The following is a 22,579-nucleotide window of genomic DNA, read 5'->3' as shown; positions in this document are numbered from 1 at the left end:
CAGAAGGTGCTGGAAAGAACCACCAAAGCTGTCTTCACAAAATCACCAGAAGGACAAGTGAACCAACATCAGTGTCCTCTCCCAGGCCAACAACCTCAGCATTCAGATCCTAGTTACACTAAGTCAGCTCCATTGGACAGGCCATGTTATTGGCAGAGTGGAGTCCATGCATTGGCAGCACACAGAGGTATAATTGCACTACCTCACAGACCACCCTCCTGCCCACCCTACCTAGCACCTCCTGTCCCACCCATCAGTCTACAGATCCCACAATGGTCTTATCAGTTACCTCACTGGGTGAAAATTGGAAACCTGCTTATTTTCTCACCTACCCTGGTTTATTATTGTCACATGACCAAGGTACAGTGAAAAGCTTGCCTTGCATACCATTCATACACATCAATTCATTACACAGTGCATTGAGGTAGTGATGAAATCTGATGAAGGGTCTTTGACCTGAAATATCAGCTCTGTTTCTTATTCTACAGATGATGTCTGATCTGCTGAATGTTTGTGGCATTTTCTGTTTTAATTTAAACTTTCCTTTGCAAGATTGCCATGTTCCCTGCCGTGACTTCCTTTCTAAACCAGCTCCAACAATTTGGGAACAGGGTCAAGAGCTCACACACTCAACTCCTGCTCCTTTTTCTCACAGAGCTGTAAGTTACTCAGCTGCATGGATCCAACTTTTCTGAGCAACTGCAAGAAGGTTTGCTGATGTCACTTAATAGATATCATATGATCAGTTGATACATGAGCAAGTCATCAAGATGGCTTCAAATGAGAATTATCAATCATAGGCCCTGCCTTTGTTAATATTTCCCTAAATGGACATCTGCCCACCATAGGAAGGACCAGACAGAGGGAATTGTTTTGGCATCCATACTTCACTTGGACTGGGTTTGAATGTTCATGCCACCACCAGGTCTAAGTGTTCCACCAGCAATCCCTGGAAACACCAAAGGAATGGAACAGAGCCTCAGTGAAAGGTAAAAGACTGAGTTAGACAGTACAGTAATAGTTTATGACTTTGGCATAGATCTGAGGAGCAAGTGATCACCTCATACGGAAACCATTCTATTTTCAACACCAGTGCCAGACATCCTCAATGCCAGTTTTAGGCCTGGACAGCTCTGTCTAGAGGTGTATACCTGGTTTGATAAGGGGTTGGGGAAGTGGAGGGATGTTGTGTTGGGAGCTGCCTCACTGAATGGGTTTGCATGTGGAGTGAGAATTGTTGAGGTAAACATTGGAACACAATTGCAGTGAAAATCCAAATGTCTTTATTAGGTTGAAATTAGTGAGCTATAAAAGCATTTAAATTTCAGTTTCCAAGCTCTTGGCAATTCATTATATACATTTTGCTCACAAATTGTGGCTTTCTCCAGAAGGTTTGTTTGCTGCTGGGTTTTTTTTGATAATAGAAGTGGAAACAAAAACATGAAAATGATGAAAATCAGAAACAACAGTAAAAGTTCACAAGATCACAAGATAAGGGAGCAGAAGCAGGCCATTCGGCCCATCGAGTCTGCTCCAAGGAAAAGGGAAAAAGAAATGGGGTGGGAAAAAAAGAGAGAGAAAAAAAAAACTATTCTAATCCCATTTGCCAGCTTTATCCCCATATCCCTTGATACCCTGACTATTTAGATATCTGTCTATCTCCTCCTTGAATACCCCCACTGATCTGGCCTCCACTGCTGTGCGTGGCAAGGAGTTCCACAATTTCACCACCCTCTGGGTAAAGAAACTTCTCCTCATCTCTGTCTTGAAACTGTACCCTCTAATTCTAAGATTGTGCCCTCTGGTCCTGGACACGCCCACCAAGGGAAACAGCCTAGCCACATCTACTCTATCCTTACCTGTCAACATTTTAAATGTCGCTACGAGGTCCCCTCTCATCCTTCTGTACTCCAGCGAGTACAGTCCAAGAGCCGACAAACGCTCATCATACTTAAGCCCTTTCATTCCTGGAATCATTCTCGTAAATCTCCTCTGAACCCTCTCCAACGTCAGAGTTGTAAACTCAAAGAGAATCAGTGCAAATCTGTGGAGAGAAGAACAATTTAATATCCCAGAGGTGGATCAGTCCATAACATTGAACTAGTTTCTCCAGAGATGATGATTATCTATTAGAAATTTCATTCTTTCCAAGAAAAGGAAGGTTTACTGTTGATATCACTTAAATCACCACATCTGTGTGATTGTTAGGGTGAATTTCTGAATCTACTAGTGGGCTGTAGCTGTGCCTTCTGTGTGTCGACACATGGTAGCCATGCAGAGACTGTCTTCAGGCTTTAGCTGTCTTTTGTTCCTATGAGCATGGGTGGTCTGGCCTTTTCATGGTAATTCCTGCAAGCTGCAATCAGCTGTGTTCTTAAGGAGAGCCACATGGGGAAACCTCATGTGACTACACTACTTTTATTCTAGAGACAGAAATGTAGACTCAGATCTTCGAGTATACAATGCAGTCAGGTTTACTTTTCTTGCTCAGGGCAGCTCACTGAGCATCCTTCCCACAGGTCTGCCTGCCTTTACATATTTTCCTTGGATTTTGCTCCTATCCATCCCCACTCCCGTCACCTCTGATGCCTTTTAGGCCTCTGATAATGTCCTCATTCACCAGTGCTGCTCCATGCCATTGAGGCCACTCCCCAATGTTCACACCCCTCCCCACCATTTCATGTGTGCTCCTCCCTATCCCATTCACCCAGTCTCTACCACTCCTTCCCCCAACCCACCCCCGTGAACTCATCTGCTGCCTCTCCAACAGTATCGGAGGAAAGGCCTTGTGTGAGTGAGGCCCAGTCTCCTGTGTATGGCATCGTGTGCCTTGTGCCTGATAGAATTTAGCTGCAAGGGAGTCTCACACAACACTGGCACTCGCCCCTTGTATATCGCTGTTTCAATACACCTCTTTAGTTCCAGTAGAATTGCTAAGCCACCATTTATTACTCACAAGTTGGTAGGGCTGCAAAAAAGCCTATGAGATCCTTGGTACATTAAATACAAGAGCAAGAAATTTAGTTTAATCCTAATAAAATTGCATGGTAGGTCTTAGCTGAAGTAATCTTCTCTCTGGAGCCAAGAAGAATAAGAGATTAAACAGAGCATTCAAAGTCATAAAGGGTTTGGATGAGTAAATAAGATTTTACTGGCAGGAGGGTCAGTAAACACAGGGGTAAGGTAATTGATGAAAATAACAAGTTTGAGATGAGTTGTTAAAATTTGGAATGCATGGAATCAAAGCTAATAGTAACTTCCTCCCAAGCCCTGCCTGCAACATGAAACAGTGTTCATTACTAACGTTTCCTAATTCTTATGCTCTGGTTTCCTCTCACATGCCAAAGGCATGCAGACTGATGCATTGTCCACTGTAAATTGCCCCTCATGTGTCGGTGAGTGGTAGAATATGGGGGGGGGGGGGGTGGAGTGGGAGGGGGGAGTTGATGGGAATGTAGGGGAAGTAAGAGGGATTGGTGGATTGGTGTAACTGGACCAGGCAGACCAAAGGGTCTGTTCAGTGTTGTATTACTCAATGATTCCATCATCAACTTGATGCAGTAATTCTATTTCTCTCTCCATAGATACTAGGAGTATTTTCAGCATTTTCTGCTTTTATAACTTTTTAAACTATTTTTATATTTTAAACATATTTTGTGCAAGTCATTGCAACGGCAAAATGCTGTGGAGGTTAGAAATCAGAAGTGCTAGAAATATTCGGCAGAAACATTCAGCTAGAAATATTTAACTTTTCAGATAATTTTATGGAATTGATTTTCTCTTCCACAGACACTCACAAACTTAGTCTTTAGGTACTGAGATAGTCCCTCTGCTTGGATTACTTCTGGCTAATCCTACACTATGTAGAGTCATGGAGTAATACAGCACAGAAACAGGCCCTACGGCCCAACTTGCCATGCAGACCAAGTTGCCCAACCAAACTAGTCCCATTTGCCTGGGCTTGGCCCATATCCCTCTAAACCTTTCCTATCCAAATGTCTTTTAAATGTTGCAATAGTACCTGCCACTGCCACTACCACTTCCTCTGGCAGCTCGTTCCATATACGCACCACCCTCTGTGTGATAAAGCTGCCCCTCGGGTCCCTGTCAAATCTTTCCCCTTTCACTTTAAACCTATGCCCTCTAGTTTTGGACTCCCCTACCCTGGGGAAAAAGACTGTGGCTATTCACCTCATCTATGCCCCTCATGATTTTATAAACCTCTATAAGGTCACCTCTCAGCCTCCTATGCTCCAGGGAAAAAAGTCCCAGTCTACCCTTTTTACTCAAACCCTCCAGTCCTGGTAATATCCTCGTAAATCTTGTATGTACCCTTTCCTATAGTAGGGTAACCAGACCTGTATGCAGTCCTCCAGATGTGGCCTTACCAATGTCTCATACAGCTCAAACATGATGTCCCAACTCCTGTACTCAATATCCTGACTGATGAAGGCAAGCGTGCCAAACACCTTCTTCACCATCCAGTCTGCCTGTGTTGCCTCTTTCAAGGAAATGATGTACCTGCAACCCTAGGTGCCTTTGTTCTACAACATTCCCCAGGGCCCTACCATTTACTTTGTAAATCCTGCTCTGGTTAGTCTGACCAAAATTCAACACCTTGCATTTATCTGAATTAAACTCCATCTGCCACCCTCAGCCCAGTTGATCAAGATCCCATTTTAATCTTAGATAACCTTCTTCACTGTCCACTATACCACCAATTTTGGTGTCATCTGCAAACTTACTCACCACTCCATTCAAATTCTCATTCAAATCATTGATAAAAATGATGAACAATAGTGGACCCAAAACTGATCCCTGTGGCACACCACTGGTTGGGCCTCCAGTCTGAGAAACAGCTCTCTACCACTACTCTCTGTCTTCTACTGTCAAGCTAATTCTGTATCCATTTAGCTAGCTCTCCCTGGATCTGTGTGATCTAACCTTCAGGATGAGCCTACCATGTAGTACCTTGTCAAAGGCCTTGCTAAAATCCATGTAGACAATGTCTACCACACTGCCCTCATCTATCTTCTTGGTCACCTCTTCAAAAAGACTCAATCAAATTCATGAGACAGGATTTCCCACACACAAAGCCATGCTGGCTATCCCTCATCAGTCCTTGCCTTTCCAAATGCAGGTGCATCTTGTCTCTCAGAATCCCCTTCAATGACTTACCCACCACTGATGTTAGGCTCACTGGTCTGTGGTTCCCAGACTTTTCCTTGTAGCATTTCTCAAATAAGGGCGTAACATTACCCACCCTCTAGTATTCCAGCACCTCACCCATGGCTGTCGATGATACAAATATCTCTGCTAGGAGCCTCGCAATTTCTTCCCTAGCTTCCCAGAGTGTCCGAGGAAACACTTGATCAGATCCCGGGGATTTATCTACCTTTATGTGTTTTAAGACCTCTAGCACCTTCTCCTCTGTAATGTGGGCTCTCTTCAAAACCTCACTATTAACTTCCCTGAGTTCCCTAGCATCCATGTCTTTCTCCACAGTAAATACAGATGAGAACTATTTGGTTAAGACCTTGTCAATCTCCTGAAGCCTCACACAGAGACGACCTTGTTGATCTTTAAGGGGCCCTTTTCCCTCCCTAGTCACACTTTTGCTCTTGACATACTTGTAGAATCTCTTTGGATTTTCCTTTACCTTATCTGCCAAATCTACCTCACATCTTTTTGCCCTCCTGATTTCCCCCTCAGCTGTACTCCTATACCCCCTATACTTCTCAAGGGATTCACTTGATTCCAGCTGCCTATCCTAAACATATGCCTCCTTTTTCTTGGCCAGAGCTTTAATATCTCTTGTCATCCAGGGTTTTCTACTCCCTCCAGCCTTGTCCTTCACTCTAACAGAAACAAGCTGGCCCTGAACTCTTGCTATCTCACTTTTAAAAACCTTCCACATGCCAAGCATCCCTTTATCTGCAAAAAGCCACCCGCAATCAACTGTTGAAAGTTCCTGTCTTGTACCCTGCCCCAATTTAAGAAGATAGTACAGTACAGCACATTTCGGGCCCTTTGGCCTATATAAACCTACCCCATGATCAATCTAACCCTTCTCTCCTACACAGCCCATAACCCTCCATTTTTCTTACATCCATGTGTCTATCCAAGAGCCTTTTAAATGTCCCTCTTGTATCAGCCTCTATCACCACCCCCAGCAGTGCATTCCAGGCACTCACCACTCTCTGTGTAAAAAACCGACCTCTGACATCTCCCCTAAACTTTCTTCCACTCATCTTAAACAGATGTCCTCTGGTATTGGCCATTGCCGCCGTGGGAAAAAGATGCTGGCTATTCACTCTATCTAACCCTCTCATAATCTTATACTGTACATCTCTATCAAGTCACTTCTCATCCTCCGTCACTCCAAAGAGAAAAGCCCTTGCAAACTCAACCTTTCTTCATAAGACATGTTCTCTAATCCAGGCAGCATCCTGATAAATCTCCTCTGCACCCTCTCTAAAGCTTCCACATCCTTTCTATAATGAGGCGACCAGAACTGAACACAATAAGTATGGTCTAACCAGAGTTTTATAGAACCACAATATTACCTCATGGCTCTTGAACTCAATCCCCCGGCTAATGAAGGCCAGCACACCATACGCCTTCTTAACTACCCTATCAACTTGCGTGCCAACTTTGAGGGATCTATGGACTTGGACCCCAAGATCCCTCTGTTCCTCCACACTGTTAAGAATCCTGCCATTAACCTTGTACTCTGCCTTCAAGTTCTATCTTCTAAAGTGCATCACTTCGCACTTTTCTGGGTTGAACTCCATCTGTGACTTCTCTGCCCAACTCTACATCCTGTCTATATCCTGTTGTAATCTACGACAACCTTCTATATTATCCACAACACCTCCAACCTTAGTGTCATCTGCAAACTTACTAACCCACCCCTCCACTTCCTCATTCAAGTCATTTATAAAAATCACAAAGAGCAGGGGTCCCAGAACAGATCCCTGTGAAACACCACTGGTCATCAACCTCCAGGCAGAATACTCTCCATCTACCCTCTACATTCTGTGGCAAGCCAATTCTGAATCCACACAGCCAAGTCTCCATGGATCCAATGCCTCATGACTTTCTGGATGAGCCTACCATGGGGAACCTTGTCAAATGCCTTACTAAAGTCCATATACACCACAGCCATCGTTCGATGTCAACAAAACATGTACATGCACCTGTCTACATCAATGGCGCTGAGGTCGAGAGGGTTGAGAGCTTCAAGTTCCTGGGAGTGAACATCACCAACAGTCTGTCCTGGTCAAATCACATAGAAGCCATGGCCAAAAAAGCTTACCAGCGCCTCTGCTTCCTCAGGAGGCTAAAGAAATTTGGTTTGTCCCCTTTGACTCTCACCAACTTTTACCGATGCACCATAGAAAGCATCCTATCTGGTTGTATCATGGCTTGGTATGGCAGCTGCTCTGCCCAGGACTGCAAGAAGCTGCAGAGAGTTGTGGACACAGCCCAGCGCATTACGGACACCAGCCTCCCCTCCTTGGACTCTGTCTTTACCTCTCGTTGCCTTGGTGAAGCAGCCAGCATAATCAAAGACCCCACCCACCCGGGACATTCCCTCTTCTCACCTCTTCCATCAGGTAGAAGATACAGGAGCCTGAAGGCACGTACCACCAGACTTAAGGACAGCTTCTAACCCACTGTGATAAGACTATTGAACGGTTCCTTTATACGATGAGATGGACTCTGACCTCATGATCTACCTTGTTGTGACCTTGCACCTTATTGCACTGCACTGTGACACTTTACTCTGTACAGTTATTGTTTTTACCTGTGCTACATCAATGCACTCTGTACTAACTCAATGTAACTGCACTGTGTAATGAATTGACCTGTACGATCGGTTTGTAAGACAAGCTTTTCACTGTACCTCGGTACAAGTGACAATAATAAATCAATACCAACACTAATCAATTTGTTTTGTCACCTCCTTGAAAAACTCAATTAGGCCCGTGAGGCACAACCTGCCCCTCGCAAAGCCTTGTTGATTATCCCCAATAAGACTATTCTTCTCCAAATGCTCATAAATCCTGTCCATAAGAATCCTCTCCAATATTTTACCCATCACTGGTGTAAGACTCACTGGTCTATAATTCCCAAGGTTATCCCTATTACCTTTCTTGAACAACAGAACAAAATTCACCATCCTCCAATCCTCTGGTACCATTCCTGTGGCTAGGGAGGATGCAAAGATAGTCAATGCCCCAGCAATCTCTTCCATCACTTCCTATGGTAACCTGGGGTATATTCTGTCTGGCCTATCTATCCTAATATTTTTCAGAAGCTCCAACACTAACTCTTTCTTAACCTTGACATACTGCTGCACATTAGCCTGTTCTATCCTGACCTCACATTCGTCGGTCCCTCTCCCTGGTAAGCACTGAAACAAAGTATTCATTAAGGACCTCCCCTACCTCCTCTGCCTCCAGGCACACGTTTCCACTTTTATCCCTGAACAGTCCTACCCTCACTCTAGTCATCCTCCTGTTCTACATGTACGTGTAGAATGCCTTGGGGTTTTCCTTAACCCTATTTGCCAAGGCCTTCTCACATCCCCTTCTAGCTCTCCTAAGTCCCTTCTTAAGCTCCTTCCTGGCTACTTTATAATTCTCAAAAGCCCCATCTGATTTTTGCTTCCTAAACCTTAAGTATGCTTCCTTCTTCCTCTTGACTAAATGCTCCTCCTCTCGTCATCCATGGTTCCTTCACCCTACCATCCTTTCCTTGTCTCAGTGGGACAAACCTATCCAGAACCCTATGCAAGTGGTCCCTAAACAACCTCCACATTTCTGCTGTGCGTTTCCCTGAGAACATCTGTTCCCAATTTATGGTCCCAAGTTCCTGCCTTATATCATCATAACTAGCCCTCCCCCAATTAACAACTTTCCCATATCGCCTGCTTCTGTCCCTGTCCATGGCTATGCTAAATGTCAGGGAGTGGTGGTCACCCATCTCCGAAATGCTCGCCCACTAAGAGGTTTGTCACCTGACCAGGTTCATTGCCTAGTATTAGATCCAGTATGGACTCTCCTCTAGTCGGCCTGTCCACATACTGCGTCAGAAATCCTTCCTGGACACACCTAACAAATTCTGCCCCATCTGAACCTTTTGCACTAAGGAGGTGCCAATCAATATTAGGGAAGTTGAAGTCACCCATGACAACAACTCTGTTATTTTTGCACCTTTCCAAAATCTGCCTACTCATCTGCTCCTCAGTGTCCCGGTGGCTATTGGAGGGCCTATAGAATACTCCCAATAGTGGTTGCTCCCCTCCTGTTTCTGTCTTCCACCCACACTGACTCAATAGACGATCCATCTATGATGTTCTCCCTTTCTGCAGCTGTGATACTTTCCCTGATTAGTAATGCCACTCCCCCACCTCTTTTACCTCCCTCCCTGTCCCTTTTGAAACATCTAAATCCCAGAACATCAACCAGCTAATCCTGCCCTTGCAACAGCCAAGTCTCTGTAATGGCTACATTATTGTAATTCCATGCACTGATCCATACTCCCTTATTCTTAATGCTTCTTGCATTAAAGTAAACACATTTCAATCTATCCAACTGACTGCATTTATGTCCTATCCACTGCCTATCCCTCCTCGCAGTCACTCTAACATTGCATCTACTTTTACTCCAAATGCTCTATCATCTGATCTAACACTCTGGTTCCCATCCCCTTACCAACCTATTTTAAATCCTCTCCAACAGCTCTAGCAAACCTGCTCACAAGGACATTGGTCCCTCTCGAGTTCAGGTATAACCCATCCCTTTTGTACAGGTCATATCTTCCCCAGAAGAGATCCCAATAATCCACAAATCTGAAACCCTGCCCCCTGTACCAGCCACGCATTCGCCTGCAATATCTTCCTATTCTTACCCTCACTGGTGTATGGCACAGGCAGCAATCCAGAGGTTTCTACCCTTGAGATCCTGCTTTTTAGCTTCCTTCCTACCTACCTTAATTTAGGACTTTAACACGTGGACCAGTCTTATCCTTTTGCATAACTGTCTTAAAACTAGTTTAACATTAGAATCATGGTCATTGATCCCAAAGTGCTCCTCCACTGACACCTCAGTCACTTGCCCTGCCTTATTTCCCAAGAGGAGTTCGAATTTTGCCCCTTCTCTAGAAGGGCCATCTGCATTATTCACACATACAGAAATATCCACTTTAACTCATATAAAAGGCCGTTACACCAAGGAATATATCATTAAGAGAAATAATTCAGGACTGCAGAATAATGCAATCTAAATCATAAGAGGATACGGCAAGAAAAAGTATTGTTCTACAATGCTAAAATAGAATTATAAAGGGATTAAAAGGGCTTTGCATAGCAATGCATTGATAATAAATTATGATATTGCTTTATTCTAAATAATAGGCAATTTGTGCTGTTGCCTGGAAATGAGAGGTGTTGAGTCATGTACACATTGCTGGGGGCTAAATACATTCTGGTTCCTAATCAGTATTTAACCATTGAGCAATCTGAGAAAGCAAGAAGGCTATGCTGTTGTTTGATTTAACTTTAATTCTGGTAGTCTTATGAATAATATCTGATTAGTAAAAAAAAGACTGTTACTCTGAAGTGGATGAGAATGTTAAAGATCAACATGGAATCCTTACTACAACTGAAGACAATGAGAACAAGAGCAAGAAAGATAGGCTAAACCTTAATAAGTAGCAGGTTAGGCATCATCTGCATCCAATTCTTTGCCCTTAAAGCAGGAATAAGAGTAGATTCAATGCAGCATTCTAAATCACCAGGGCCTCTGATCCATTGAGAGAAAATGGTTCTTTTGATGAGAGTGTCCATAATCAGAAATTTGTGGCATTTGGCAAAGGAGCTAGGGTTGAAACAGGAGGCTGGAAATTGGAAGCAAAATGAACATAAGGCTAGAAATCCTCAACATACAATCATGCTTGCTCACCTATTAAAGTTTAAAGTTCTCATCCTTGGTTTTTAAAACCCTTCCAAGGACTCAGCCCGAGGACCACTCTAGATCTCTGCACTCCTCAAATTCTAGCCTCCTGTTCTCTCCTAATTTTAATTGACAGCAGTGCTTTCAGCTGCCTTGGCTCCAGGCTGTGCAGTTGTCTCTAACTCACATTGTTTTTTACTTATCCATTCATGAGTTGCCGGCTTTTATCGTCCTTCCACAATTGCCTCAATTCTTGGGTCTGGAGCCACATATAGGCTGTGTAAGGACAACAGGTTTCCTTCTCTTAAGGATGTTACTTCAATTTCCTCACCTGCCTTAATGCGATTTAAAGTAATTTCTCCAGAGAAGTGGTTTGGAACTCTGGCTGCCAGTCCAGTAACTTCACCCATTGGACCATTTCAACCAAGCAAGTGCTGAGCTGCTGATAAATTTCTGGCTCCCTGCCAAATTTTTGTTGAATAATATCTTGTATAACGAAAATCAAAGCAAAACCCTGCAGATGCTGGAAGTCTGAAATAAGAGCAGAACCTTCTGGAAACACTCAGCTGCATCTGTGGCTAGAGAAACGGATTACACTCCATTCGTGGGTTACGAACACCCTACTTATGGACACCCCTAGATACCAATGAGCTCCATAATATTATTAAATTCAAAAGTCTGATGTACTTACATAGTTTGTCCCTACCAATAGCAGAACGAGTTTCCTCTCTCTCTCTCCACTTTTAGTAATCGTTCTTTCTTATCTGTCCTACGTGCTGTTGATGCCATTCATTACAACACTGTGGAGGTCTGGTTACCATTTCAAGTGACTTTTGTGGATTTTCCAATTTATGGACAAAAATGATGTTCGTTAACTAAAGGCGGGCTTCATTGTTTCAAGAACCGTTCTGAACAAAGGCTTCCCACCTGAAACGTTAACTGGAGTCACCCAGCGCAGAAACAGGCCCTTCGGCCCACCATGTCCCTACCGCCCTTTGTACCCAGCCCAGATGAAGGATCTCGGACCTGAAACGTCGACTGTCCATTCCCCCCCTACAGATGCTGCCTGGCCCGCTGAGTTCCTCCAGCAGTTTGCTCCAGATTCCAGCATCCAATCTCTTTTGTCTGCTCTTCACACCAGTCCCACTGACCCACATTAGTGGTCCGGGCTCACCAACCCTATGTTCTCCTTCCCACAGATGCTGCCCGATCTTGCATAATATCAGAGGCGTTGTATAACATTTTGATCCACTTTGCAAAAATTATGTAAATTGATTCATCTAGTGTACCGTTAATTGCCTACGCCGGCTTTTTGGAGGAAGGGGGCGGAGTTGGTCACGGTGGCGGGGCGGAAGGCGCTATGTATAACAGCGTGAGGCAAAACTGAGGAATTTGGAGGTTCGTGTATGGGTTGTGGACAGAGGATTTTAGAAGCGGGCATTGGAATGTGAAGGGAGCCAAGCGAGGAGCTGAACGGGGCAATCAGTGAATAAAAGGCAGTGAGTGCGGCCGGAGGTTGTGATCTACTCTCTCTGTGGCGGCCAACACGCGTACATATGGGTGTCGGGGCTCAGGTCACCGAGGCGGAACTGCTGCCGACCGAGGCGGAGAAGAGGAGACGGAAGAGCGAGCGGGGAGCCGAGGCTTCGGGCACAGAATCCCGCTCCCCGCCCCGGGGCAGGGAGACCTGGAGCCGTCGGCTGGAGTTCACGTTGGCCTGTGTCGGCTGTGCGGTGGGGCTGGGCAACGTCTGGAGGTTCCCTTATCTGTGTTACAGGAGCGGGGGAGGTAAGCACGGCGAGCCGGGACGTGGTGGGTCGAAGGGTCTGTTTCTCTACCGAATGGCTTGTGTGATGTATCGGGTCGGAGGCCTTGAGTCCGAGGAGGGGTCCGTGACCCGGAACGTTACGGGCCGTCCCCGGACAACCAACGTCCTACAGTCGATTGGAAAATACACAAATATCACTGGAAATTCCTCCACCGTATTGTAATGAATGGCATCCACCAAACAAAGAACCATTACTTAAAACAAAAGTGGCTGGAAGTTGAACCTGCCATGTGGGATGGGGATGGAGTGGCTGATTTGGGACTTTGTTTTCCATTGCAGAATACCCTAACTGTTCTTCTCTCACTCTCGGACCTCAAGGCCATCTGCTCTCCTCTAATTCTGGCCTCGTGGTCCTCCTTGAATTCCGTATGCTGTTCCCCTTTCCCCTCTTCCCCCCCCCCCCCAAAACAAAACTCTCTTTTAATGGCACTCTTTTGAATAGCCTTTACTTTAGTCTCTAACCTAATAAAAAAAAGTTTGTGTCTTGTAAACGGGATGTATAGGAGGCAGGTGTTATATACATTAGGGAACTAGGTAAACCGGTGTTATGCAAAATGCTGGAACTATTCAATTGGATAATGCTCAATGTTCAGATAACAATCGTAACAGAATGGAACTTGCAGTGGAGGACATGTTTAATGGTATTCGGGAACAGTGGGATAAGTAGCTGAAGCACTTAATAGTTGAGTTGGAATCTTTTATATTCTCATCACAGATTTCTAATTTTTTTTTAAAAATAGTTAGTAAAACCCCAGAATTAACTGCTAATGGAAAGCAGGCACTGGTGATTGCAGATGTTGTCACTAGATGTGCTAGCAGGGAAAGTTTTTGTTTTGAGTTGGTCGTGTTGGCAACACTTTTGTCTATGGACCCCAGCAATGTTTGTTCTTCCAGGAGAAAGCCACCACTAAGCAGAACGAGGTTGCCCTTTCCTTACTGTGTGTGAGGCAGGCTACCAATATAACTGTATACCATCCTGTTTAATAGTTCAGACTTTATATCTTGAATGCTGTCAGCTTTCATAATGGCTTCACGGAAATTTACACACCCCAGTTGTTGCACTTGTGGTTGTATTTTTCCTAGGCCTATCTAGTAGTTTCCAGCCACCAGTTTAGTCACTTTTTTCAAAAAAGAAATAATCATTTCCCCACAAGTCAGTGTTTGCAATAAATATCAGACATGCAGAACTTGTATTTTTGTTTGCCTTGATTTGCTGGATGCTGCATGTGATTAGAATTGAGAAAATTCAGTTGCCTTAGCCATTTAGGCAACTTGTTGACAATGGTCAAGGGTTGCAAGCCCTGCTTCCAGGAGAATCCAGATGGTTGAGAGAGTTGTCAATCCAACTCCTGATGGTGACTTCACCAGAGCTCAAACCAGAAGGGGGGATTATGCCAAAAGCAGGCAATGATGTTGGGAGAGGTGGAGTTCATACAGTGATCTATTGTCTGAGTTACTGTGTTCCAAAACTGCTTTTGGAAGTGGAGGGGTTTCTATAGTCTGCATCTTGAGACAAGTTGGTTAAAATACTCACCAAGGAATGTGGTGCAAAAAAATCGACCTTCTGAAAGTTTTATTCTGTGGAAAAATACATTCAAGTGAACTTGAGATAACTGGGTCTGGTTTTGACAGTCCAAAGTACATTGAAATCACTCTGTATTGAAATTTGAGGGAATGTTTTTGATTATCTAACACTCTTAGTCGAAGAACTGAATGCGGGCTGAGTGCTTTGAGGTCTGGGATTGGTGTAACAAATTGGATGGTGAGGGTTGGTGAAACATGTCAGGAGCTGGAGGGGGGTGGCTGTAAACAGGTACAGCAAGGTGGGATTAGGTAGACCCAAATTGGGTGGAAAGTGGTAACATGACTGATGGTACAAGAAAGGGTGGTAGAGGCAAGTCCCAGGTAAGTTTTTTTAATTGAATTTGTGCATGTCTTAATAACTCAGTGATAAACTGTGAACCAAACACAGTAAGCCAAATTGATTAAACAAAAGTTGTGTAGTCTGGACTGGTGGTCTCTGCCCCCACCCCCAACTTCTCTGCTGAGGATCAGGGGAGCATCCAAGCCCTGGACGCCATCCCTGGATCTCAAAGAACTTTAGCTGCAGTTCTAATTGTCTTTTAAAGATCTAGTCTGACACTGAATCAGGTTTATTATCAGTGATTTGTATGTCATGGAATTTGTTGTTTTGCAACAGCACAGTGCAAAAGCATAAAGTTACTATAAATAGTGCAAAACAAAGGAATAACAAGGTAATGTTCATGGACCATTCAGATCTCTGATGGTAGAGGGGAAGAAGCTGTCCTAAATCATTGAGTGTGGGCCTTCAGGCTTCTGTATCTCCTCTGGTAGTAATGAGAATAGGGAATGTCCCAGATGGTGAGGGTCCTCGATGGATGTGTTAGGTGTGACACCACATTCTCTTTATTGGAATTTTTTAAAATTGCAAGCTTGCATTTTTACTTCATTCTACTTTCTAGACTTGATTTAACATTGAATATGGTATTCTAACTTGCTTTTGCTGATTTATTCTATGCTATGTAACTGATCTGTTTCTATCAAGAGATGGATGCTTGTGTTCATGTAAGTCTCAAATCAGGGGATCACAAGTATCTCAATGAACATTTGTAAATGCACTGGATGTGCTGAAGAGCACAAGTGCAAATGTGTATATTAAAGTTTAACTACTTTGCATAGTTATGACCTAATTATCATTGGTTTGATAATGTTGGCCATGCCCACCTTGTTTGTCTCCCCCCCATTTGTATCTTGCCCTGAATATAAACTTTACTACCAAAAGGAGCAAAGGTTCAACAGATGTTATTTCTGCAATGGTGCCAATAAAATGCTTGGTTTAAGGTACCATGTGTTCCTAGCTAAATACAATGCTGCCATATTTATGGTTTGGGCATAATAATTGCTGTAAGGAGAGCTACCAATGGTGGCCTTGCAATCACTTCTAGATTCACCACTGCCCTGTATAAATTCAGGAAGATTTATTTAATCAGAGCTCTCTTGTTTTAAAAATTTAAACTTTTTAAAATGTCCACTTAATTGTGATTGGTTGGAAAGGTTAGATGTAATATTCATCAAGTTGTGATACTGATAATAGACAAACCAACCTTGAGGGACTTTCCATCAGCCTCCTTCTCAACACTCCCTCACTCACCCAGCATCATCTGGCCATCATTTCCACCCCCTGCCTCACCTTCATCTGGTTCCACCTATCACTTGCCAGCCTTTATCTCGCCCCTCTCTTCTGTATACTGGCAGTCTTCCATCTTCACTTGGTCCTTGTGTAGGGTCTCAACCTGAAACAGCGACCATCACTTTGCCTCCACAGATGCTGCTTGACCTGCTGAATTTTTCCAGATTCTAGGTTTTTCAGTTGCCCATCTTCCACGTTGCCCAGTGCGTCCTTCCGTGTACCTGTTAAATAATATTTGTAGCATGAACTGACTGCCATCATGGCATTTTTTTACACCTGAATTAACACTGACTGTACACTTTTTTCCTTTTTAAAGCACCATACCTCTTGGTAGGTGATCTAGTTAGTGGTCCATCAGGAAATCTCCCTCTCTGAAACCCCTGTGAGAGCTGGGGAATGAGTGTAGCCCCATTTATATTTGTGGCTGTTATGTCAGGGAAACCATTCTGTCATACAGCAGGGGCATGTTGCATGCACAATTAACTGCAAATGTATCTTGATCCTTCTCCACTCTAGGAGAACTCACCTGCTCTTTGACTAATGGGATTTTTTTTTTTGCCCAAATGGGAAAACTGGCTTGGTTTGATAGTTTATTCAATGTTGGTATTGTTATAAGTTTATATCCATAAATCTTGGGTCTGGCTTTCTAATGGAGATCAGTTAACGTTGGCACCATGTGTTCCTAGCTTTACTTAGTGGGATGACTTAAGTATTAGTTGTTTGAATCTTCACTCAGTTTTATCACTGATCCAACTGTAATTTTATTTTAGATGTACTTTGGATGATATTCAAGCCAAAAACCACCTTGTTTCTGCTATTAGCAGACTGAAGTTGTCCATAAATCAAGTTTTATCACCTGTATATGCATGTCATTCATAAGGTATGCATTCAGAATGCTTGTTAGGTCTGCAATTGAGCATAGCAAATGTTTACAATATCCACCCTTTCGTATTCATTATCCAGGAAACTAATTGCTGCACTATTGTTATATTAGCACAACCTTTGCAGCTGATCTATTCTATTGTGTTAGACTGCCAACAGGTGATGTAAAGGCAACATCCCCCTCCTCTATTTACTGGTTTAGGAGCAAGTTTAGAGGAATAAGAAAACTGCCATAAAATGGATAGAGGAAAGGTATAGTGTAATGCATTTTACTTGGTACCCAGCAGCATTGGCTTGTAAGGAAGCTGCAGTCATATGTGGGGATTTTCTTGGGTTGCCATCTCTTGGGATTTTTTGTTTCATTCACATGATTGTTCTGTTAACTTTCTATTTCCTCTATCAGTTATGCAGTTCATGACAGTGACCAGATTGGTTAATGCAACTGATTATAGCTACATTGGTACTGAAATGTAGTGATTCTGTCGCTCAACTAAAAATTAGAGCCAGACTAAATCCTAATTCACACACTCAAACTAGTTTTGAAAAGGCAGTTATCACTTGTCCATGAAGCTGGATATCCATAAAATCCAACTGGCTTGCAAATGCCTTTTTTCTGGGAGAAAACTTGTGACACAATGTGGCAGCCTGAAGTATCCCAGCAAGTCACTCTTGCATCACCAACTTGAGGGATGGGCAGTGAATGCCAGGCTTGCCAACACCATTCACTATCCAAGGATGACTCTTGAATGTTTAAATGCATGTGAAGGAAATGTTATACCTCTAGATCAATTACACTTTACTTACCAATCCAGTATTGCATCATATTGGCACAACTAGTTTATTCTTTTTCAGTCATTATTGTGCAAGTATAATACGCAACTTTTCTTGGCATGAGATCACAAGACAAAGGAGCAGAAGTAGGCCATTTGGCCCATAGTGTGCTCCACCACCTCACCGTGAGCCAAGTTATTCTCCCATCTAGCCCCAATTCCTGGCCTTTTTCCCCATATCCCTTGATACCCTGACTAATTAGATAACTATCAATCTCCTCCTTAAACACCCCCAATGATAGGGCCTCCACAGCTGTATGTGGCAACGAATTGCATAAATCCACGACCCTCTGGCTAAAGAAATTTCTCCTCATTTCTGTTCTAAATGGGTACCCTCTAATTCTAAGACTGTGCCCTCTAGTCCTGGACTCACCCACCAAAGGAAACAACTTAGCCACATCTACTCCGTCCAGTCCTATCAACATTCGAAATGTTTCTGAGGTCCCTTCTCATTCTTTACTCCAGTGAGTACAGCCCAAGAGCTGACAATCGCTCATTGTATGTAAGCCCTTTCATTCTGGGAATCATCCTCAAATCTTCTCTGAACCCTCTCCAACATCAGTACATTTTTCCCAAGATAAGGGGCCCAAAACAGCACACAGTATTCCAAATGAGATCTCACCAGTGCCCCATAGAGCCTCATCAACACATCCTTGTACGTTATACCTCTCAAAATGAATACCAACATAGCATTCACTTTTACTGCCAATCCAACCTGGTGGTTAACCTTTAGGGTATCTTGCATGAGGACCCCCAAGTCCCTTTGCACTTCTGTACTTTGAATTTTCTCCCCATCTTGATAATAATCTGCCCACTTATTTCTTCCAAAGTATACAACTGCACATTTCTCAACATTGAATCTCATCTGCCATTTCTTTGTCCATGCTCCCAAACTGACTGTCTCTCTTCAATACTTCCTACCCCTCCACCTATCTTGGTGTCATCTGCAAACTTAGCCACAAAACCATTTACTCCGTAATCTAAATCATTGATATACAGTGTTTAAAAAAGAAGTGGCCCCAACACTGACCCCTGCAGAACACACTGGTAACTGGCAGCCAACCAGAACAGGATCCCTTTATTCCCACCTTTTGCTTTCTACTGATCAGCTAATGCTCCACCCATTCTAATATCCTTCCTGTAATTCCATGGGCTCATCTTATTAAGCAGCCTCTTGTGCAGCACCTTGTTGAAGGCCTTTTGAAAATCCAAATACACAGCCTCTCCCTTATCCATCCTACTTGAGATTTCCTCAAACTTCAATAGGTTGGTCAGGCAGGATCTTCCCTGCATGAAACCATGCTGGCTTGGCCCTATCTTGTCCTGCACCTCTAGGTATTCCATAACCTCATCCTTGAGGATCGACTCCAATAACTTTCCAACTACTGAGATCACTTTGTATAACTTGCTTTGCAACTGCAGTGCTAGTCAGTGCTTCAAACTTGAAGGTTGACATGTTGCCAAGGGTTTCTCCATGCTTGAGTTTGGCATAATTAAATTTCCCACTGAAAGGGAATCCATTGAGCCTTTGAAAACTTAAACTTGGTAATAAGCCCAGTGTACTAGTGTGCTTCACATGTTGGGAAATCCTTTTTGTCCCATTTGTTGCCTGTCTGCAGAGCTTCATTTTGCCCAATAACATTTTCATTTGTTTAGTCCCTTTTACAGCCCTCCTAAAGCAGGTGCTGTGCTGCACTGTTGAATCAATTCTTGCAGGAGAAGTAGAACCATTGCAATATGTACAGCCTGGAACTGATTTCTTTTTGCTACTAATGTATATTGTATTTCCTGTGAGCCTAAACCAGTAACTCCATGGCCACTCCCACAGTGACTTGCACAAAGAAATCTTGCTGAGTCATGATGTGTGTGCATTCTGAATTGGTGCTTACATTGTCTGCAATCTGATTTTGATAGTGAGTGAAAGGAGAGAATGTGATTGAGTTGCAGGAAGAATGACAGACTTCTGACGTATTGTGTTGGGTAAAACTTGAAGTACACAACAGACTAAATGCTGAGTGTTAAGCATGATTTTAATCTTGCCTTTATATCTCTCAACCTCTTGAAATTTTCAGTTTTTTCCTTGAACAAATTACAAGGTGTGTATAAATCAGGTGTATTATCACTGGCTTGTATAATTGAAATTAGTTGATTTGTGGCAGCAGTACAGTGCAAGACATAAATTACAAAATAGTTCAAAAGAGGTAGTATTCATGGACTATTCAGAAATCAGGAGGGGAAGAAGCTGTTCCTAACCCATAAGTATGGGTCTTCAGGCTCCTGTACCACCTCCAGTGGTAGTAATGAGTGGAGGGCATGTCCTGGATGGTGAGGGTCCTTCATGATGGATGCTACCACCTTGAGGTACCACCTCTTGATGTCCTCAATGGTGGGGAGGGTTGTGCCTGTGTTGCAGCTGGCTGAGATTGAAATAGATTGACAGCCAGTTATGAATTTTGATTGACCTTTTCCCTTCTGAGCAATTGTATTCAAACCTCAACAATGCTGTTGCTGAAAATCTGAAGTAAAAAATAGAAAATTCTGGGGGCAGTCAGGAGGTCTGGCAGCATCAGAGGAGTGAGAAACAGTTAATGTTTTGGGTCATAGACACTTCACAAGAACAGGGAAGACTCTTATCTTTGAAGTTTTGTTGACTTGAAATGGTAACTGTTTCTTTTTCAGATGCTGCCTGACCTGAGTGCCTCAACATCTTCAGTTATTCAATTTATAGTCTTTGTGCACTCGTGCCTTTCCAGCACCTCGCCTACACTTTTCCTTCCTCTTCCTTTCTCCTAATCTTTACAGGGTTTTTAGCAGAATTTTTCTATGTTGGAATTAGCTTTGTAACCCTCCTGATCTGCCATCTATTCCAAATGTTTTTTAACATGGTAACAAAAACTGAACCCTTGGCTCCAGGTGAACTTCCCCAGCTAGATATATCTTTAAAAACATGCACTTTGACATCTAAACTGTTTTTAATTGTGAATCTTATAGTTTTGCACCTACAGCATATACTTGTGTGGTGTCTTTCTTAAGGGGGGAAAAGCCAATTGAGTACATGTAAAGTGTAGTGATTGGTATAAAGAAATACAGCCAGCTAATTTAAGTGCAGCAAACTCCATGATGGCAATAAACAGGTAATCTGTTTTAATTTTTTGGACAGAAAACCAGTTGTGCGCAAATGATGTGTCAAAGGCATGAGAAAGAATTGTTATTCTAAGAGAGTGAATGCAAGGTGTGCTTTGAGAAAACTCTTGAAGCAGTATGGTGTCCATGAGTTTGAAGAGGAACCATACAGCACAAAACAGGCCCTTCGGCCCACCGTGTCGTGCCGTCCATCAGACCACCCTCACACTACCTAACCCCTTCCTCCCTCATATCCCTCTATCTCACGTTCCTCCATATGCCTATCCAACAAGCTCTTGAACCTGTTCAATGTATCTGCCTCCACCACCACCCCAGGCAGTGCATTCCATGCACCAACCACTCTTTGGGTGAAAAACCTCCCTCTGACATCTCCCCTGAACTTCCCACCCATAACCTTAAAGCCATGACCTCTCGTCTTGAGCATTGGTGCCCTGGGAAGGAGGCGCTGACTGTCTACTCTATCTATTCCTCTCAATATTTTATATACCTCTATCATGTCTCCTCTCATCCTCCTTTCCAGTGAATAAAGCCCTAGCACCTTAAGCCTCTCCTCATATTCAATACTCTCCAATCCAGGCAGCATCCTGGTAAATCTCCTCTGCACCCTCTCCAACGCCTCCACATCCTTCCTATAATGAGGCGACCAGAACTGAACACAGTACTCTAAGTGTGGTCTAACTAGAGTTTTGTAAAGCTGCATCATAACCTCGCGGCTCTTAAACTCAATCCCGCGACTTATGAAAGCCAACATCCCATTGGCCGCCTTAACTGCTCTTTCCACCTGTGAGGCAACTTTCAACGAACTGTGAATATGAACCCCCAGATCCCTCTGCTCCTCCACACTGCCAAGTACCTTGCCGTTTACCCTGTACTCTGCCCTGGAGTTTGTCCTTCCAAAGTGTACCACCTCACACTTCTCCGGATTGAACTCCATCTGCCACTTGTCAGCCCAGCTCTGCATCCTATCAATATCCCTCTGTAAGCTCCGACAGCCCTCCACACTATCCGCAACACCGCCGATCTTAGTGTCGTCCGCAAACTTACTAACCCAGCCCTCCACCCCCTCATCTAAGTCATCTATAAATATCACAAAAAGTAGAGGTCCCAGAACCGATCCCTGCGGGACACCACTAGTCACTGCCTTCCAATCCGAGGGCACTCCCTCCACCACAACCCTCTGCTTTCTACATGCAAGCCAATTCCTAATCCACACAGCCAAGCTTCCTTGGATCCCTCGGCCTCTGACCTTCTGAAGAAGCCTACCATGAGGAACCTTATCAAACGCCTTACTAAAATCCATGTAAACCACATCCACCACACTGCCCTCATCAATCTTCCTGGTCACCTCCTCAAAGAACTCTATCAGGCTTGTGAGGCAAGATCTTCCCTTCACAAAGCCATGCTGGCTGTCCCTAATCAGTCCATGATTCTCAAGGTGTTCATAAATCCTATCCCTTAGAATCCTTTCTAACAGCTTACCCACCACAGACGTGAGACTCACCGGTCTATAATTCCCTGGCCTATCCCTATTACCTTTTTTGAACAAGGGGACCACATTCGCAACCCTCCAATCCTCCGGCACCACCCCCGTAGACAACGAGGACTCAAAGATCCTTACCAGCGGTTCAGCAATCTCCTCCCTAGCCTCTCGAAGCAGCCTGGGGAAAATCCCGTCAGGCCCCGGAGATTTATCTGTCTTAATATTATTTAACAACTTCAACAC

The 22,579-nt window shown here is 43.7% G+C and overlaps 1 protein-coding gene across 1 annotated transcript in view; it reads left to right on the top strand.

Annotated features, from left to right (window-relative positions):
- Positions 1-12,312: 12,312 nt before the first annotated feature.
- Positions 12,313-22,579, top strand: part of LOC127579239 (sodium- and chloride-dependent GABA transporter ine-like) — a 68,130-nt gene continuing 57,863 nt past the window's right edge. Inside the window, exon 1 of the mRNA XM_052031870.1 lies at positions 12,313-12,749. Within this exon, the coding sequence (XP_051887830.1) occupies positions 12,518-12,749 (232 nt within the window). The 5' untranslated portion in view covers positions 12,313-12,517. The remainder of the gene's footprint in view (positions 12,750-22,579) is intronic.

The sequence above is a fragment of the Pristis pectinata genome, chromosome 17, assembly GCF_009764475.1.
Source record: "Pristis pectinata isolate sPriPec2 chromosome 17, sPriPec2.1.pri, whole genome shotgun sequence".
In the NCBI taxonomy this organism is placed as follows: Eukaryota; Metazoa; Chordata; class Chondrichthyes; order Rhinopristiformes; family Pristidae; genus Pristis; species Pristis pectinata.
The sequence above is the reverse complement of the archived record's forward strand: the minus strand, read 5'-3'. Positions and strand labels throughout refer to the sequence as shown.